Genomic DNA, 18,582 nt, shown 5'->3' on the forward strand with positions numbered 1-18,582 from the left:
TCAGTATTCTACATACAATTGTTAGATATATATATTTTATCGATGGTACGGAACCCTTTGTGTGGGAGACCGACTCGCACTTGCCCGCTTTTTGGCAGAGAAATCATGATTTTTTTTAAATAACTTGTTTTTAACTTCGAATATATTATTCGAGCCGATCTGGATATGACAACGAGGTACCATACTAATATTATAAATGCGAAAGAATGTCTGTCTGTCTGTCTTCTAGCTTTTCACGTCTCATCCGATTTTGACGAAAGGTACAGAGATAGCTCGCGTCTCGGAGAAGGACATAGATTTTTATCCCGGAAAACTGACCAGTTCTCACGGGATTTTGAAAAACCGAAATCCACGCGGGTAAAGCCGCAGGCATCGTCTAGTAATTAATATATTTACCTACATTATACCTAACGTAACCGCAATTAAAGGCCTTAATTAAATTAAAGCACTCAAGTAAATTAAATACATACAGACGTTGTCTGGGTGAAAGGCTATTATGACATAGCACGGATAAGAGAAAATTAAACTGTAATACGAGTATATTGCATAGGTACAAGTCACAAGTTGCTCGATATTGCATACTTTGCGTGACAGTTGTATTGTGCCATAAAAAGTTATTAGCTGTGGGTATGTTACAAGGTATTTTCCATTGTAACTTACTGTTATGAGTGCTTCAATTCAATTCAATTCGGTAGAGACTTCAATTTTTTTTCATTAAGTACATCTATGTTTAGTAATTTTTTTTCATTAGTATTTAGCTATTTATACAATGCACCGACTTAATTTGGTCGGGTGACATTGTCGCTAGCGGAGAGTTAAAAATTGAAAAATTTTAAGCTGCAATTGAAAAAAATCAACTAAGTTTGCAGTATAATTAAGCTATATTGAATCTTCGCCATGTTGAAAAAATTCAATTTTTCTTGGTGTTCCGAGATCTCCTCTAGCGACGATGTCACCTGAACATTTCTTGGTGAATTTCTCAATTAGCAATAGTTAATTAATACTTATAATTAATTATACTGTAAACTTAGCTGACGCCGATGACTTCATCCGCGTGGATTTTTGATTTTTTTTTATTCAGATCCTTCTTTGACAGCAATCTCACCTAGTGGTAAGTGATGATGCAGTCTAAGATAGAAGCAGGCTAACCTGGAAGGGATATGGCAGTTTTTATTAACCCATACCTCTTTGGTTTCTACGGCATCGTACAGGAACGCTTAATCGCTTGGCGGCACGGCTTTGCCGGTAGGATGGCAACTAACCAGACCAGACCAGAAATTTAGAAAATTATAAAGTTTTAAACCCTTGCCGGGAATCGAACGCGGGACCTTCCCTCTAATAAGACCACAGAGCTTGCTTGTAATTTTAGGATTTAGAATAGAATAGGTAGGTAAAGGATTTTGTTTTAGAAGTTTCACCAGTTGTTAATAGGCTTCCCTTCTCAAGTCTGCTTGCCGCGCTATCTAGCATTGTGAGAGTTGGGACGACCCCCATGGGGGTGATGTGAAGAGCTTTGTCAGAGCAGCTTAGATATAAAATAATACCTAAAGAAAAACTTTGCTTTAGCTACAGGAACACCTTTGAGTTACTGTAACGTACCAGCTACTCTTAAGGGAATGGTTCCTTAAGAATAGCGAAACTGATTTTTAACAAAAATCTGAGGCTCTTCTCAGACTTGGACGCATTTGGAACCCTCGTAGCTTTAGTTTTAACTTTAAGTAATTAATTATCACTACTATATCGAACAAATATAACAATTCTGATCCTCAAAAGGAGTACAATAGTATCTACTTTGAATAAATGATTTTGACTTTGACTTTGAACCCAACGCCGGATCACTACTGAGCACGAATCTCCTGTTATCATGAGAAAGGTGCCAACCACGCTGGCTAAGTGCGGATTGGCACACTTTTGTAAACATTGTTAAGAACTCTCAGGTATGCAGGTTTCCTCACGATGGCACAGTAATACACGTAACTGTAACACACGTTACAGTAACTAGAAAAGAGCTGATAACTTTCAAACGGCTGAACCGATTTTCTTGGATTATAGCTAAGAACACTTTCGATCAAGCCACCTTTCAAACAAAAAAATTAAATTAAAATCGGTTCATTAGTTTAGGAGCTACGATGCCACAGACAGATACATAGATACACAGATACACACGTCAAACTTATAACACCCCTCTTTTTGGGTCGGGGGTTAAAAATGATGTAGATACATTATAATATTACTTATTAAAAATATGTAGAAGCATAGAGAAATAGAATAAAAGGTTCAGGTAGTACTAACATACAAACTTATCAAAACGTCAATATGATAAAAAATAACTTTTATTCAGGTACGTACAGTTTCCGATACAATGTTATCACTCACAGTTGCAAAGATAACAATAGTGTGTCGAAATTATTGCTCTACCATTATCTTAAAAACACTGGCATTAGTTTTATCAGATATGGAGGGTTCATACTATTGCTAGTGTTCTTTTCCCTCTGCATAGTATTTCTCATTGCCGAGGATCATGGCTCATGGCCCCTTTACATCACTACTCATCATCATCATCAATTCATCACCAGCTCACTAAGTACGGGGTTCTTTCTAAAATGAAAAAGGTTTTGGACTCAGAGCCAGCGCGCGCCAGACCTTCATCATACTAATATTATAAAGGTGAAAGTTTGTATGTATGTATGTATGTATGTGTGTGTGTGTGTGTGTGTGTGTGTGTGTGTGTGTGTGTGTGTGTGTGTGTGTGTGTGTGTGTGTGTGTGTGTGTGCGTGTGTGTGTGTGTGTGTGTGTGTGTGTGTGTGTGTGTATGTTTGTTACTCTTTCACGCAAAAACTACTGGACGGATTTGGCTGGGAATGGAGATAGAACGTGGAAACTCTTTGATTTTCCGGGATAAAAAGTAGCCTATGTGCTAATCCAGAATATAATCTACCTCCATTCTAAATTTCAGCCAAATCTGTCCGGTAGTTTTTGCGTGAAAGAGTACCAAACATACACACACACACACACACACACACACACACACACATACAAACTTTCGCCTTTATAATATTAGTGTGAAGTGTGATAGTGTGATAGCTTGACGTAAGATTTTTTACCATCTACAACTTTATTACCATCGATGTTTGTTACCGATTACGATTTTTTAGATCTGTGTTACCTGTTATCTCCCAAAGCCACCATGATTCAAACTTCATAGGCGCTGATCGTTCCTCCCTGTGCTGGGAGCAATATGCAGAGAAATTTTCAGCTTTTATAAAATAACGACTGTTCCCTATTTGGTCATATTCAAATATCATTGACCTATGAATTTGAATACTAACTAAACAATCAAACGATTGGTTAGTTGGTATTCAAATGAGAACCAAACGTTTACTTGGAGCTGCTCGATTTATTTGTTTGTTGGTTCGTCCTTCATCGTTGGTTTGATATGATATTTGTATGGATATAAGAAACCTGGCTAGTTATTTATGCTGTTTTCATCCCAAAAAATCAACGAGTTCCCACAGGATTGGTAAAACCTAAGTATTCAAGCGGACGAAGTCGCAGACATCATCTAGTTTATTACATTTAGACTATTACATATAACTCCACATAATCTTTGAAAAACCCTTTATCTCAACAGATCGACAACTGAGATAAAATTCCTTCTCAATGCCAGTATGTGTTTGTCTTTTGGGCGAATTTTACAAAAAAACAATAAACTAATATATTTTTATTTAAACAATAAGTAAATAAAGACAATATACTTTGACAAAATGTATAAACTTGTAATGATCTCGTGTGTATTGGTGATGGTGGCGGGTTGGCCGCAAATGTTTGCCACCAACACCTTCAAAGTTGGGATTGAATACCAGAGTATGTATGAACAATCACACTATTATTAAAAAGGCGAAAGTTTGTGTGTGTGTGCGTGTGTGTGTGTGTGTGTGTTTGTTACTCCACGCAAAAACTACTAGACTGAACCCCTGTTAGAAAAGTCATGTTTGTATAATACAGTAGTGACTAGTACCACCAGATTAGTTGACAAGTGTAAATTAATTTATAACACCCCCGACAAGTGAAGGTTACAGTAACTAGAAAAGAGCTGATAACTTTCAAGCGGCTGAACCGATTTTCTTGGATTATAGCTAAGAACACTCTCGATCAAGCCACCTTTCAAACAAAAAAAAAACTAAATTAAAATCGGTTCATTAGTTTAAGAGCTACGATGGCACAAACAGATACACAGATACACGGGTCAAACTTATAACACCCCTCTTTTTGGGTCGGGCGTTAAAAAAGATGTAAAACTAGGCTTTATAAACTTTCAGATTCCCTACCTATGGGCGGAGGCTCCGAGAGGTATCGGCACAGGAACAACCTCGACCCTTTCTACGTCACAGTCACGGCCAGTGCAAAAGTAAGCTAATCCTTATCCACAAATTCATACTATCGAATATTATAAATGCGTAAGAGTGTCTGTCTGTCTGTCTGTTTGTCTGCAACAAGTCTGTCTGCTAACCTTTCATGGCCTATACTTACCGATTTTAACGTAAACTTTAATCCATACTTATGATACTTAATATTATAAATGCGAAAGTCTGTCTGTCTGTCTGTTTGCTAGCTTTTTACCGACCAGTTTAACCGATTTTGATGCGGGATTCTTAAAGGCCCATCCGTTCAATCGATTTACAAGTTTGGTACGAAGGTAGCTAAAGTCCCGTAAATTGACATAGGCAACTTTTTATGCCGAAAAATGCCATGGGATTTTCAAAACCTAAATCCACGCGGACGAAGTCGCGGGCATCATCTGGTAAATTATTATGAATGAGACAGCGTGTCTGTCTGTCTATCTGTTTGTCTACTAGCCCTTCAAGGTTTTGGTACAAGGAAAAAACTGGTACAAGGACAGCTTCTCTTCTCTGTTACGAAATCCCATACAAATGACAAAATTAAAAATCTAACCGGGCGCTGACCATTTTGAGTCACCAACTAATCACAAACTAAACTTTGTTTTGGAATTGAATTTCGAATGTTTGAATTATTTCACTCTGACTCAAAATGGTTAACTTGCACTGAGATTTTTGTCTCTGTCACTTGTATGAGATTACGTAACAGAGAGAGCGTTATACTAACTTCTTTCCGTGGATAAGTTATAGTGATAAATAAACACAATAATTTGCAGGATTTTCTCAGATTTCCAACTCAAAGCGTCGCAGTCGCAAAACAAAGTCCTTTATTTATACAATCACAAACTGTAAACTGAGCAAGCCTTGCAAGAATTGCGCTTCGTATTTCTATAAACTTTTCCCGGGCTTTTACTAAGTATTCATTTTCATTTATAGTGTTCCGTACCTACTCATAAGTCACCTTGTCAGTTGTCAGTCTGTTTTTAGGGTTATGTGCGTCCGAATGAAAAAACGAAAGCCGCATAGAATCACTCGTGTGTCTGTCCAGCTGTCACAACCAATTAGTTCTGAATCTACTTGATCGATTAATTTGATACTCATTTGAATTTTTGTGACCCCAACACAGAGGTATAACGTAAATTGATAATAATTAATGAATTTTGAATATAATCACTATCGGTCCATTGCTGAGGGAATTAAAAAAAAACAAATTTGCTTATTTAAAAAAATTTATTCCACCTATTAGGTACGGTTCACAAGATATAGCCCGCTAATAAACAGACGGGCGGACGGACGGACGAATAGTGAATGTTTAGTGATAGGGTCCTGTTGGATCCATTCGGTTACGGAACCCTAAATTACAAGTTGCAAGAAAATCAGCGGAAAATGGGTACAGCTACCTAAGCGTGATCGATTTATTTATCAAAATTGGACTTTTTAAATTCACAGAATGGCTACGTGATCACCTACCTGGAAGTGGAAACAACCACCGACATTACCGGCGAAGTAGAGTTTGACCTGGTGCAAGGTCAGACCGGCTCCAAGACGATGGTCTTCCAGCTGATCTCCAACCAGACTGACTTCCTGAAGTACAATTACCTGGTGTACGGGATACGGGAAGAGGAGTATAAAAAGGTGTTTTCTTTTTAGTTCATTCTATATTGATGTAAAAAAATCCGTAAAGTGCAAGTTGGACTCCCTTAAGAAGGGTTCCGTACCACCGTACAAGAAATAACATTTTCTCGGAATGAGAAGTGTTTAGGTCAAACTTATAACACCCCTCTTTTTGGGTCGGGGGTTAAAAACTTTCTCACAAGATTTCCATTCAGTTCATGCTTTTCAATTTTCAGCTTTTCCTCGATTAATTAATGTTACAGCGCCATCTATGTAAACATACTAATACTACGTAGATGTAGGTGGCCCGACCGACGAGCTTAGCTGTTGGCGATAGCCATTGTTCACTTAATTATTGTGATTTACTCTAGATGTCACTAGTTACCTCGTCACAAAATAAAATTTAAAAAAATCTTTTTTGAGCATTTCGACGAATATAATGTAGCCTGTTATGTACCAAGTACCAATCCGCACTTGGCCAGCGTGGTGGATTATGGCTGAAATGTTATGAAACTATGCATACAAAACTATGGCTAATCATGATGATGATGATGAAGCACTTGGATAAAAAAAAATCGCAATAATTAAAATGCAGGTTTTAATTTTTATTTAAAAGGTAATAACTTAGGTGCTTAAAATTATTTAAAGGTTTTATTTAAAAGGTTTCAGTTTTTTTTAACCTCGTGGGAACTCGTTGATCTCCACATCGTCGGCTAAATGGATTAGCCATGAAAAGCTAGCAGACAGACAGACATAATTTTGCTTTTATATAATAATATATTAGGTGGTATCTTGGAATTAGTATGGATTATATAGGTAAAAATTCAGGTTATAATTATTTTAAACCCCCGACCCGAAAAGAGGGGTGTTATAAATTTGACGTGTGTATCTGTGTATCTGTCTGTGCCCTGTGGCATCGTAGCTCCTAAACTAATGAACCGATTATAATTTAGTTTTTTTTTGTTTGAAAGGTGGCTTAATCGAGAGTGTTCTTAGCTATAATCCAAGAAAATCGGTTCAGGCGTTTGAAAGTTATCGGCTCTTTTCTAGTTACTGTATCCTTCACTTATCAGGGTGTTATAAATTTTTAATTTACACCTATTTATTTACCTACTTCATGTAGGCCAACAGCTGATGGTCGCTTCTCTGATATCAAAATTGAATTGTTATATGGTAATCGTTTCTTTTTCTTTTTATTTCAGTTGCACAATATCATCACTATTCAAATGAGAAACTCCAGTGCACAATTGCTGTTTCACAACTGTTTTATGATTATCGTACTTATAACTATCAAAATAAGGTATGTTTTGTTATAAACGTAGTTACAAATAAAACCATAGACTGTAATTTGTTAAATAATTTGTTTTATTCATACTTTTAGCTTAGTTTACTTCATAGAGATAGTATATAAGGTTTACTTAATTACTGTAAGTTAACTATTTTTGTTATTAAAAATAAATAAATTTCTAAAACTATCTAAATTATTACCTACTCTATTTCTAATTAAGTACATTCCTGTAACTATCTAGGTAGGTACTTGTATCTTATTCATCAGTGATAACAATGCTAAGCCTAAGTAAATTGCTTTGAATCAATTTCAGAACAGTACTAATGAAATTGGATTATATTAAGTTTAGCTGCAAATTGTATCGTAAACTAACACCAGCAACAATTCTGTTACAAATACTTTGAAGACTTAACATTAATAACTCTTTTCACGAAACCACCACCATTACCACTTAAAACAGCTTATAAGTAACCAGAAAATCAGAAATAGTTAAATGTAAGATCTTGTTAAACGTAGTAAGGTATCAAGCCTGGATACTTGTCTACGCTGACGCAGTCTCCGCTTGGACTGCGCAAGAGTCGACTCCTGCGTAAATATATCTTGTCTAGTAGACCCTGGCTACTAGGAGCTGCCTGAATAAACCAGATCTTAATGGAGGTGCATAATATCGTATACGGTAAACAGGTCATCATATGACTCAAATTTAGCAGCAGGAAGATTTTTTACCAGGCCTATGCCCGAGAACGTATCTCATCCGATTATTGTATCTTGGAAATGTGTTTATAATACTCAGTACAGAAAACTCCGTCAGCGTGATTCAGAATCGTGGGGCGACATCTAGTTTTGCTAGTTTTATGTTGCTATGGATCGATCTAGGGCAGTATTAATAAAAAAATGTATTCAAGTTTAGTTGTGAATTGTATTCTAAACTAACATAAATAGTATTATTACTGGCAGGCCTTACGTTAATGATGAAATTCACGAAACCACCACCATTATCACTTAGGTAAAACAACTTGTGGATAACCAGTACATTGTTAAACAGCAGTCAAATGCAGGATCTTGTTGATCGTAGTAAGGTATTTGTTCAGTACATCCGGCTCGGTCTTGTTGGATGCTGGACACTTGTCCACACTAACGCAGTCTCCACTTGGACTGCGCAAAAGCCCCGGTGCGCAAACACAGCCGGCTCTGCAAACTTTTGCGCAAATTGGCTCTGGTTCCGCACACGTGGGTTCGCAGGTTGCGTTGCACATGTCGTAGACTTCATTAGCATTGAAGCACATGTCTGAAAAAAAACATAATGGATAAGATATTTTTAATGTACATATTACATAAAACATTACATAACACATAATGGAGAAGATTTGGAAAAGCAAGTTTCGTTTGGTGAAACAGGCTGGCAAAGATTATAGTACGAGAAGGGGTCTAGTTAAATGCAGGTTGTGAGGCAAAGATTCTCCATACCAACGGTAGAGCAGTTGTCCATTGTCACACACTGATGAGTGACTTCATCCCGGTAGAAGCCCTCCTTGCAGAAGCAGCCCATGCTGCAGGCGAGGCCACATACTTCTGGCTCTGGCACAGAACATGTCGAAGGACAGGCGCTACCACATGGAAGAAACTCTTCGTATTCGCTGCAAAACCGATTTACAACTGCGAAAAGAAATTATAATAAATAGCAATTTATTGAAGCAATACTCATCATCATCATGATGATTAACCCATCGTCGTTCCACTACTGAGTACGGGTTTCCTTTCCTCTTCGGAATGAGAAGAGCTTAAGCCATAGACTGCCATGCTGGCCAAGTGCGGACCAAGTGCGGATTGGCAGACTTCACACACCTTTGAGAACATTATGGAGAACTCTCAGGCATCCGTTTGCTAACGATGTTTTCCTTCATCGTTAAAAAAATGCCCAAAATCGAACCTCTGATCTCCCGAATCTGCCGTCTTATCACTAGGCTATCACCGCTCTTAAGTACATGCGTGCGGTAAATTATTACAGTTTCCATTTCATTCCATCAGCGTATGCATCCACTGCTGGACATATAGGCCTTTCCAAGAGCGCGCCACCAAACACGGTCCTCCGCCTTCTTCATCCACCCGCTCCCCGCCACCTTCTTCAGGTCATCGGCCCAGCGGGCTGGAGGTACGCACGGTATTACAGGCTGCTTTACACAAATTAGAATGGTGCCACACAGGCATGAACATTGAAGACTATTCCATGTATGTACAAACTTACAAAGCTTACGGGAAACCTAGCAAAATAAACAACATAAATAAAGTCACTGAAGCACCCTCCAGTTCGAAATATGTAGATAAAAGCGTACAAAAACTTTCCTTGAGATTCAAACGGATAAACAACTCCAGGAACTTGTAGGAAAAAACTTATTGGCAGTTTCGCCTATTTGTAAGAAACATCAGGAAGTAGGAAAAGATTTGAAAGGTCACGCAAAAAAGTACGATTTTTGTACTGTTTAGATAGGCGATACCAGCTTTTTCGAACTAAAATGTTACTGATTTATTTAACCATGAATTTTTCTAGTTCTTTTGATAGGTTTTCAAGATGTTTTGTCTGGTGGGAGGCCTCGGCCATAGCTAGTTACCACCCTACTGGCAAAGCCGTGCCGCCAAGCGATTTAGCAGTCCGGTACGATGCCGTGTAGAAACCAAAGGACTATGGGTTTAATGAAAAACTACCATACCCCTTCCAGGTTAGCCCGCTCCCATCTTAGACTGCATCATCACTTACCACCAGGTGAGATTGCAGTCAAGGGCTAACTTGTATCTGAATATAAGCAAAGAAGCATTGCCAGTTGCCACCTATGCTCGGAGTATTTCCACGTGATCAGATCATAAAACCACACGCTTCATCACAATCATATCTGATGTAAAGTGATGATGTGGACTAAGATGGAAAGTGTTTAGTTAAATGCCTATTCACTCTTGTTTTAAAGATATCCGGATTTTAATTGGTAGGAAACACAGATCGCGGAAGAGTATTCCGAACCTTAGCATATGAGGAATGATGCAAAATGTTTCGTGTGTGTAGATGAAATTTCGACGAGATAAATAAGGATGGAAATTCTCCTGACGTTTTGCGATACGACGGTAAGAGGGTGTACAACCGTCTAAAGAAAACCTTGGTAAATCGTCTTACCACATTTGTCAGCTCTAACGCAAGTCCCGTTCTCGTCTCTCAAGTAGCCCATCATGCAGAAGCACCCCTCGACACAGTCGTCCGTGCAGTTGCCTGCCATCGGGTCGCTGCAGTTGGGCGGGCACGCTGAACCGCACAGCTGGAACTCTTCATTGGTTGGGCAATTACCTGGAAAGAATATTTTTTATAGCGGAATACCATATTAAGCTGAACACACTGCTCAAATACGATTGACATTTGAAAATTTCAAGATTTACACATAATACCACTTTTTTAGTATTAAGTTCACCATTCTACTAGCATATGGTTGATAATTTACACATAAACACATAATACCAGATTTTCAAATTAAGTTCACCAATTTCATCCAAGTTCACGATTGTCAGTTTACGTTTAACCAGTGCGTCTAGTAGATACCTACTGAACGTAGGTAGGTAGGTAGGTAGGTAGATAGGTAGGTAGGTAGGTAGGTAGGTTGGTAGGTAGGTAGGTATTTACAAATCATCAGTTTTTTATTTCTTTGGAAAACAAATCAATACTGTTGGCATAAAAGAACTTACGAATAAAATCAGCATTTTTTCCCACAAAAAAAGACAAGAAGATTTTTTCATCGGAGCTGTATAAACCATAATGGGTTTTGATCACAATTACGAGTAAGTATTATGGTGCTTACAGGCAGCCTTTATTACTTTTATACTTAGCTAGTTAAATAAGACATACAGACTACATAACAACACCATAGTTATTTGCACTGGTAATTTGCTATAAACTAATTTCACGCCTAAATTTTAATTAACAATTTGAAATTACTTCCTATCTAACCAATCGCGTTAGTTTTTGTTTAACCGAACCCATTTTACTACTCCGCTATGAAAATCGTTATTTACGTTTATTTCTTGTGTTTTTTTGTGGATAAATCTAGTTGTTTGATGTTAAGTGAGGATTTAGTGTTTAGTTTACGAGATCAGAAATGAGGAGATCTGTGGGAGAACCAGAGTAACCGACATGGCTCAGCGAGTGACGAGGCTGAAGTGGCAATGGACAGGGTACATAGTTCGAAAAACCGATAGACATTGGGGTCCTAAGTTAGAATAGGGACCTCGCACAGGAAAGTGCACCGTTGGAAGACCCCCACTAGGTGGACGGACGACATCAGGCGAGTTGCAGGGAGCCGCTGAATTCTGGCGGCGCAAGACCTTGGCATGTGCGGAGTTGGAGTTTGTTGCGTATATATGCCTCCGCCTGCAAATGCCCAAAATCTGCAACAATTTTTAGATAATACCACTTCTGTGTTGAGTGAAGTAGACGATGTTATTATACTAGGTGATTTTAATCTTGGCTTTATTTCATGGAATAAAAATAAGTCGTACTCATTCGCTGAACCAAGTAACTATAACTGTAACTTAGGGTATGCTCTAGTTGATTATTTACCTCTTAACAATCTTTATCAATTTAATACCATTGCTGGATCCCAGGGTAGAGTGTTGGATTTAATTTTGAGCTCATTATTAGATTTATCTGTAAGCAACTCATCCGAAATTTTAAGTAAAATTGACCAACTACATCCTCCCCTGGAAGTAAAGATTTGCTCTGAGTCAGTTAGCAATAATACAGTGCAAAGTAAACCCCGTTCGGACTTCAATTTTTACAAGGCTGACTACTCCAAAATAAAACTTTCCCTGCAAGGTATTAATTGGTATGAATTGTTGGCTCCAAAAATGTCCGCTGATGAGATGGTATCCATTTTTTATAGTAAATTGGCAAACCTATTTGATCTTTTTGTACCCAAGCATCATCCGCGACCTGCCTCCGTACCATTATGGTTTAGCACTCAGCTCAGGAGATTATTAGCTGAGAAGAATAAGCTGCGATTAAAGTTCCGGGTTCATGGCAATCCCCGCGATAAATTAGAATTTGAAATATTGCGTAGTCGCTGTCACTCACTGTTCAAAACCTGCTATAATCAATATAATAAAAATACAGAGGATAGCATTAAACTTAATCCAAAAGCTTTTTGGGGATATGTAAAGAATAAGCGTAAAGGAGCGACCATACCGGGACGAATGTATTATGGGGATCTCATCGCTACTGAAGGGACTGAAATCGCCAATTTATTTGCTGATCACTTTGAGTCAGTGTTTCTAAAAAGCACTGGTAGTACTGTTTATGATACCACAACAAAAGTGACCGTCAATGATGTCCTAACGAAAATTAAGTTTACTGAAACTATGATATTAAAAAAATTGAATCTACTGAACATTCACAAGGCTTCTGGTCCTGATGGTATACCAGGTATATTTATCAAAAAATGTGCTCGTGAACTTTGCTGGCCACTAAAAACAATATTCAATCGATCTCTTGAAACGGGTGTTTTTCCCTGTATATGGAAGAGAGTACGTGTAGTTCCAATTCATAAAAAGGATGATAACAGTAATGTTCGTAATTACAGACCTATATCTCTGTTGTCCATCTTTGCTAAAATCTTTGAATCACTAGTTTGTCCAATAATAACCGCTCATACAAAGACTAAGATTACTCCTAAGCAGCACGGGTTTCAATACAAAAAATCAGTCATTAGTAATTTGTTATCATATGTCAATTATATAGCAAAACACATGGACGATGGAACTGAAATCGATTCTGTATATACTGATTTTACCAGTGCTTTTGATAAGGTTCATCATGGAATTTTATTACATAAACTATCCCATGTGTATGGAGTATGTGGCAATTTTTTGTCTTGGCTAGACTCGTATTTAAAGGATAGGGTTCAAGTTGTAGCTGTCAAGGGATATGAGTCAAGGCCTTATAAGGCGGGGTCCGGGGTGCCTCAAGGATCACATCTTGGCCCAATACTGTTTGTTCTGTTTATTAATGATATTGTTGATTGTGTGATTAACAGTGAATGCCTCCTTTTTGCTGATGACATGAAAATATTTAGGACCATCAACAATTTACAGGACACTTTTTTGCTTCAGGAGGATTTAAATAGAATACAGGCGTGGTGTGAGCGCAACAGAATGGTAATCAACACCTCAAAATGTTACTTTATAAAATTTACTAGGAAGAAAAAACAAATTTCTTCCGACTACACCATCAATTGTGAGCATGTGATTCGAACAAATCTTATTAGAGATCTGGGCGTAATGATGGATAATAAATTAAGCTTTACACAGCACTATGATAATATGGTGTTGAGAACATCCAAAACTGTAGGTTTTCTAAAGCGAACTTGTAAAGAATTTCGTTTGTCACGTACTAAAATTATTCTATTTAATGCCTATGTAAGGAGCACTTTGGAGTATGCTAGTGTAATATGGAACCCTTACCATGACTGTCACAAATCTAGAATAGAACGGATACAGCGATCATTTACCCGTTATCTATCATATAAAAACATCCGTGTTCCTAAACGCAGCACATATGAAGAGAGGCTAAAACTTTTTAGAATGGACAGTTTGGTTGATCGTAGGTATAAACTTGACCTATGTGTACTGCACAAAATCCTAAATGGACAGCTCTGGTGCTCGGACATTTTGGAACAAATAAAAATAAAAATCCCTCGCCTTGATGTAAGAATACGGGAAAAACGTCTCTTTCATGTTTCGTATAATCGGACCTTATCGTGTAGCTACTCACCTGTTCCTCGCATGCTTAAATGCTATAATGACGTATGTGTGTCAGGCGCTAGTGATGTGGACATTTTTCATGATAAATTAAACAAATTTAAAAAGAGAATAGTTTTAATTGGTGATCATTCATAGTGGATATTTTTGGTTTTTTTTTTCTTTTAACTGTAAATGTACTTTCCATTCCATGTTTCAAAAATATATACATATAATATTAAGAATTTGTACTTTAGGTTAGTGTTAGATTAGTGTTATTATAAAGTATACACCTGTAATTGACAACCATACTGAAGTTATTTTGTAATTTTTTTTGTCTATATTTGTATGGAAGTTGTTGGTGTAATAATAATAAAATAAAATAAAAATAAAATGTGGAAGTCCCTACAAGAGACCTATGTCCAGCACTTGATATCTATCGGTTGTTGTTGATGATGATGAGGATTTATGGTCAAAATCATGATCATCATCTCAACCCATCACTGGGTTAGGTACTACCTACTGAGCACGGATCTTCTCTCAAAGGGTTTAAGCCATTGTGCACCACGCTGACCAAGTGCAAATTGGCAGACTTCACAAACCTTTGAGAATGTTAGGGAAAACTCTTACGTGTAGAGGCTTTCTCACAATGTTTTCCTTCACCATTCTTGTGCTTTTAAAGAATTATGGTATGATATACAAGGAACCAAAAGGTTAATTTACTATTATCCACTGAAAACAGACTTTGTATGGCACAACATGCAGCATGCCCTCCCACTGCTAAACATGCAAGAAAATCCAGCCACCAAGCGAGCCATGTAGGTACTCACCACCATACAAAATCAAAATTCCACCAAAACACACTCGACGCACGTTTCGCTCTGACACCGGAGCATCCTCAGGTGTTTGCAATTGTTTTTGCACTGCGTTTAGCAGTGAGAGGGCAGGCGTTGCATATCGCATGCTGCATAACGTCGCACCGAACCATACAATTTTTTTCAGGGGATAATACCTAGCAAGTTAAGCTTCTGGTTCCTTGTAAAAACAGATCTCTGATAGAGAAGGAATGCCTCCACGATGAAGTGCATAAGTCTTGTGCGTTCTATGAGGAGTACACGTGCTGGGAGACCGAGGCCATGGACAGAAGAGTGAAGGCATCGCCCAAACGCTTGGCGCATTGCAGAGCTGGTTGTTATTGCAAGTAAGGCTCAACACTCACCTGCAGAGTGGAGGCTCAAACTAAAGACCGTCCTAACTCCTACTCCTACATGATCAATACTGCTTGTCAAGCATTTACGCATGGTTGATGTCATTATCAACATATTGCCAGCTCACTACTGACCACGGTTCTACTAACATTTGAAAAGGCTTTGGCCATACTCTACCACGCTGGTCAAATGCGGATTTGTAGATTTCACACATCCCGTGTAGAAACCAAAGGGTATGGGGATTAATAAAAACTGCCATATTCCTTCCAGGTTAGCCCGCTTCCATCTTAGACTGCATCATCACTTACCACCAGGTGAGATTGCAGGCAAGGGCTAACTTGTATCTGAATAAAAAAAAACCTTCCGAGTCACTTACTTCAAGTTTTAACTACTACTTCAACTATTTCCTATCTTTCTTTCAGGAAAGGGCTAGTCCGTACGTATCCTCAAGGCAAATGCATTATTGCACAAGCCTGTCGAGACTTGGAACTCAGAGGCGTTTTGGAAAAAATACCAGCGGAGTTTTCCAACGTCCGATAATACTTATTGCATTAAGTTTTACCTAGAAGTGGAATATGATAATACTTTCCTAACAATAAATGGAATTAAAGTCTCTATCTGTCTGTGATTTTGAAATATGTGCGTTTTAGTTATTGAATTATTATGTTAATATCAAGGTTAATATAATATTTCCTTCCTTGAAGGTTATTTTTGGGTTCATTAAAATGGGTTTTGACTTGAGGGTTCCGTACCCAAAAGTAAAAGATTGCCAAACGGGACCATATTACTAAACTAAGACTCCGCTGTCCGTCCGTCCATCCGTCTGTCAGCGGGCTGTAAAGTGTAAACCATAATATTGTAGGTAGAGACCTTGTAGAGACCTGAAATTTTCACATTTCTATTGCCGCAATAACAACAAATAATTAAAATTTCAAAATGGCCGCCATGAAAATTTGAAAAATGCTATGGTGCGGAACCAATGACTTTCTAAGCAAGGACATCGCACTGGCGCGCATAACAAGGGACCAAGTAAGTGTGCTTATACTCGGTGTAAGCACACTTTCTTCATTAGTCGCATGTTGACTGCTAAGCTGTCAAGATGCCTAAATGCGCGATCAAAAAGTGCCAAAATAATACGTTAACGACGCAGAAAAGAGATGGTGTGACTTACCACCGGTAAGTTAATTTTATTTACGTAGGATAACATGCGAAAAAGTGTAAAATACTTAGTAAAACCATTGAAAACACTAGAAATATCTAAAATTATTTACAATGTTCCCATTCCTTTCTCTCACCCACATCGGAAAGAGACAGATGGAAGGGCGCGTCACGAATGTCGGAAAAACAAAACTGTGGAGTAGCTTTTTTTTGTTCAATGTAAAATCTATTGGCCATTATTGTATCACATTTATTTTATTATCTTTTGACGACCTCCGGTGCGCAGTGGTAGCGCGGTGGATTTGTATGACGAGGGTCCCGGGTTCGATTCCCGGCTGGGCCGATTGAGATTTTCTTATTTGGTTTAGGTCGGCTGGTGGGAGGCCTTTGGCCGTGGCTACTTACCACTCTACCGCCAAGCGATTTAACGTTCCGGTACGATGCCATATAGAAACATCTATAACGGGTATGGATTTTACCCCACCCCTACAAGTTAGCCCGCTACTACCGTAGACTGTATCATTACTTTCCACCAGGTGTGATTGCAATCTAGGGCTTTTAATTTTTTTTTAATTTAAATCATCCCACGTAAAACCATATACATATAACTAGTAGGGCGCGTGAGTTCGCGGCCCGCAAGCGGACCGCAATTTTTCTGCTCATCAAGTTGAATTTCGGGTCCTGATCATTTTTTGCCAAGAAACCACTCTTCCATCTTTTACAATCTTCGAGATAGACACCGGCGAAATTTGTATGGCCGCAATATTGAATCCGCCATTTTGGTTTTATTTTTCAACTCCCTGTCAATTGGATGAAGTTCTGAGTGACATTTGTTCGAGCACCCCCCACCTATCTTCAATACCCTCACCGAAATCCTCAATCATCAGCTCTATCCATATTTTTCCTCCGAATCATTTTTTGTCCTCTATACGAAACCATCGGTAAAAAGAAACATACAAAGAGGTGATCAAATGAGTCAGTCAGTCAGTCAGTCAGTCAGTCAGTCAGTGAATCAGCACGAGCAGATATAGTATAATAGTTATATAGTATAGATATAGTATAATAGTTTCATATTTACAAAAACGAAAAATCTCTCAAAGAAATAACAAAAATTAATAGTGCTACACTACTCCATTCCATTTTTTGTTCAAGTTTGCTTCTAAAATCACCTTATTCAGCTTCGAGTGCTTATCGATTTACATTGCGGCTTAATCACTGAGGTTAGTTTACAGGACTTGAATGTTAGCGGGAATGTATAAATGGAGCAGTTGAAGCTAAATATGGTGAATTTAGAAACGTGTGCCATGTTTGGGCTCTTGTGTTGTATGCCGTGATGTGTCCATGCTTAGAAAGTCATTGTGCGGAACCCTTCGTATGCGAGTCCGACTCGCACTTGACTGATTTTTATAGTATGACATTAATATTATAAAGGCGAAAATTTGTGTATTGTGTGTATATGTAAGTGTGTATGTTTGTTACTCTTTTGCGCAAAAACTACTAGACGGATTTGGCTGAAATTTTGATGGGGGTAGATACCACGAATTAACACATAGGCTACATTTTATCCCAGAAAATCAAAGAGAACGAAGTCGCAGGCATCAGCTAGTAGTAAGTAATATTTAAGACGGACTCACCTTTAGCTATATACACACCGGCGCAAATAGAAACCAAAATTACAAAACAAAACGAAAACTTCAACATTTTGAACAAAAAAAAATTGTATTTCGAATATTTTTTCACTTTATTTGCAAACAACCGATGTTAGCAAGATTTCTAAGTGCAGTGCCAATAGAGCACAGGGTTGTGATTTGGTTGTGATCTGTGACCTCAGGCCACTGTTGAATAGCTGTTATAATTCGGTGACACAAAAAACCGAACAAGTGCGAGTTGGACTAGCACACGAAGGGTTCCGTACCATCGTACATCGTACCATTGTAGCAACAGGTAAAAAAAAGTTGTAATTCAAAAAAAACCATCGAACAAGGATTACCTACACACTTTTGTCGAACACTGCAAGTACACGGTTTTTTCCTTTACTTGTGCTATATAAGACCTAGGTAGGTGTGGTAGGTAGGATCTTCCAAATTACATGATTCTATATTAACGGGAAGTACCCTATAGTTTTTCTTGAGAGACACGACAGATAGA

At 38.1% G+C, this 18,582-nt stretch overlaps 3 protein-coding genes across 5 annotated transcripts; 2 read left to right on the forward strand and 1 right to left on the reverse strand.

Annotated features, from left to right (window-relative positions):
* The first annotated feature begins 3,726 nt into the window (after window positions 1-3,726).
* Window positions 3,727-8,141, forward strand: LOC123874010. Its single transcript, XM_045919153.1, has 5 exons — window positions 3,727-3,865; window positions 4,321-4,409; window positions 5,848-6,033; window positions 7,215-7,312; window positions 7,985-8,141. The coding sequence occupies exons 1-5, from the start codon at window positions 3,766-3,768 to the stop codon at window positions 8,139-8,141; spliced, it is 630 nt and encodes a 209-aa protein (XP_045775109.1). The 5' UTR covers window positions 3,727-3,765.
* Window positions 8,142-8,283: 142 nt separating this feature from the next.
* Window positions 8,284-18,193, reverse strand: LOC123873830 (serine protease inhibitor swm-1-like). Its single transcript, XM_045918898.1, has 4 exons — window positions 18,069-18,193; window positions 10,464-10,631; window positions 8,768-8,956; window positions 8,284-8,588 (listed from the first exon to the last, which is right to left on the reverse strand). The coding sequence occupies exons 1-4, from the start codon at window positions 18,133-18,135 to the stop codon at window positions 8,338-8,340; spliced, it is 675 nt and encodes a 224-aa protein (XP_045774854.1). The 5' UTR covers window positions 18,136-18,193; the 3' UTR covers window positions 8,284-8,337.
* LOC123873831 lies at window positions 11,293-15,891 on the forward strand. Of its 3 annotated transcripts, none has more exons than XM_045918900.1 (3): window positions 11,293-11,399; window positions 15,128-15,269; window positions 15,699-15,891. In XM_045918900.1, exons 1-3 carry the CDS (start codon window positions 11,333-11,335, stop codon window positions 15,814-15,816), a joined length of 327 nt encoding a protein of 108 aa, XP_045774856.1. In that variant the 5' UTR covers window positions 11,293-11,332; the 3' UTR covers window positions 15,817-15,891. The 3 variants fall into 3 exon arrangements, with proteins under 3 accessions (XP_045774856.1, XP_045774855.1, XP_045774857.1); XM_045918899.1 differs by having other exon boundaries at window positions 11,293-11,394; window positions 15,117-15,269; XM_045918901.1 differs by having other exon boundaries at window positions 11,311-11,476; window positions 15,117-15,269.
* Window positions 18,194-18,582: the final 389 nt, after the last annotated feature.

The sequence above is a fragment of the Maniola jurtina genome, chromosome 17, assembly GCF_905333055.1.
Source record: "Maniola jurtina chromosome 17, ilManJurt1.1, whole genome shotgun sequence".
NCBI classification, from domain to species: Eukaryota; Metazoa; Arthropoda; class Insecta; order Lepidoptera; family Nymphalidae; genus Maniola; species Maniola jurtina.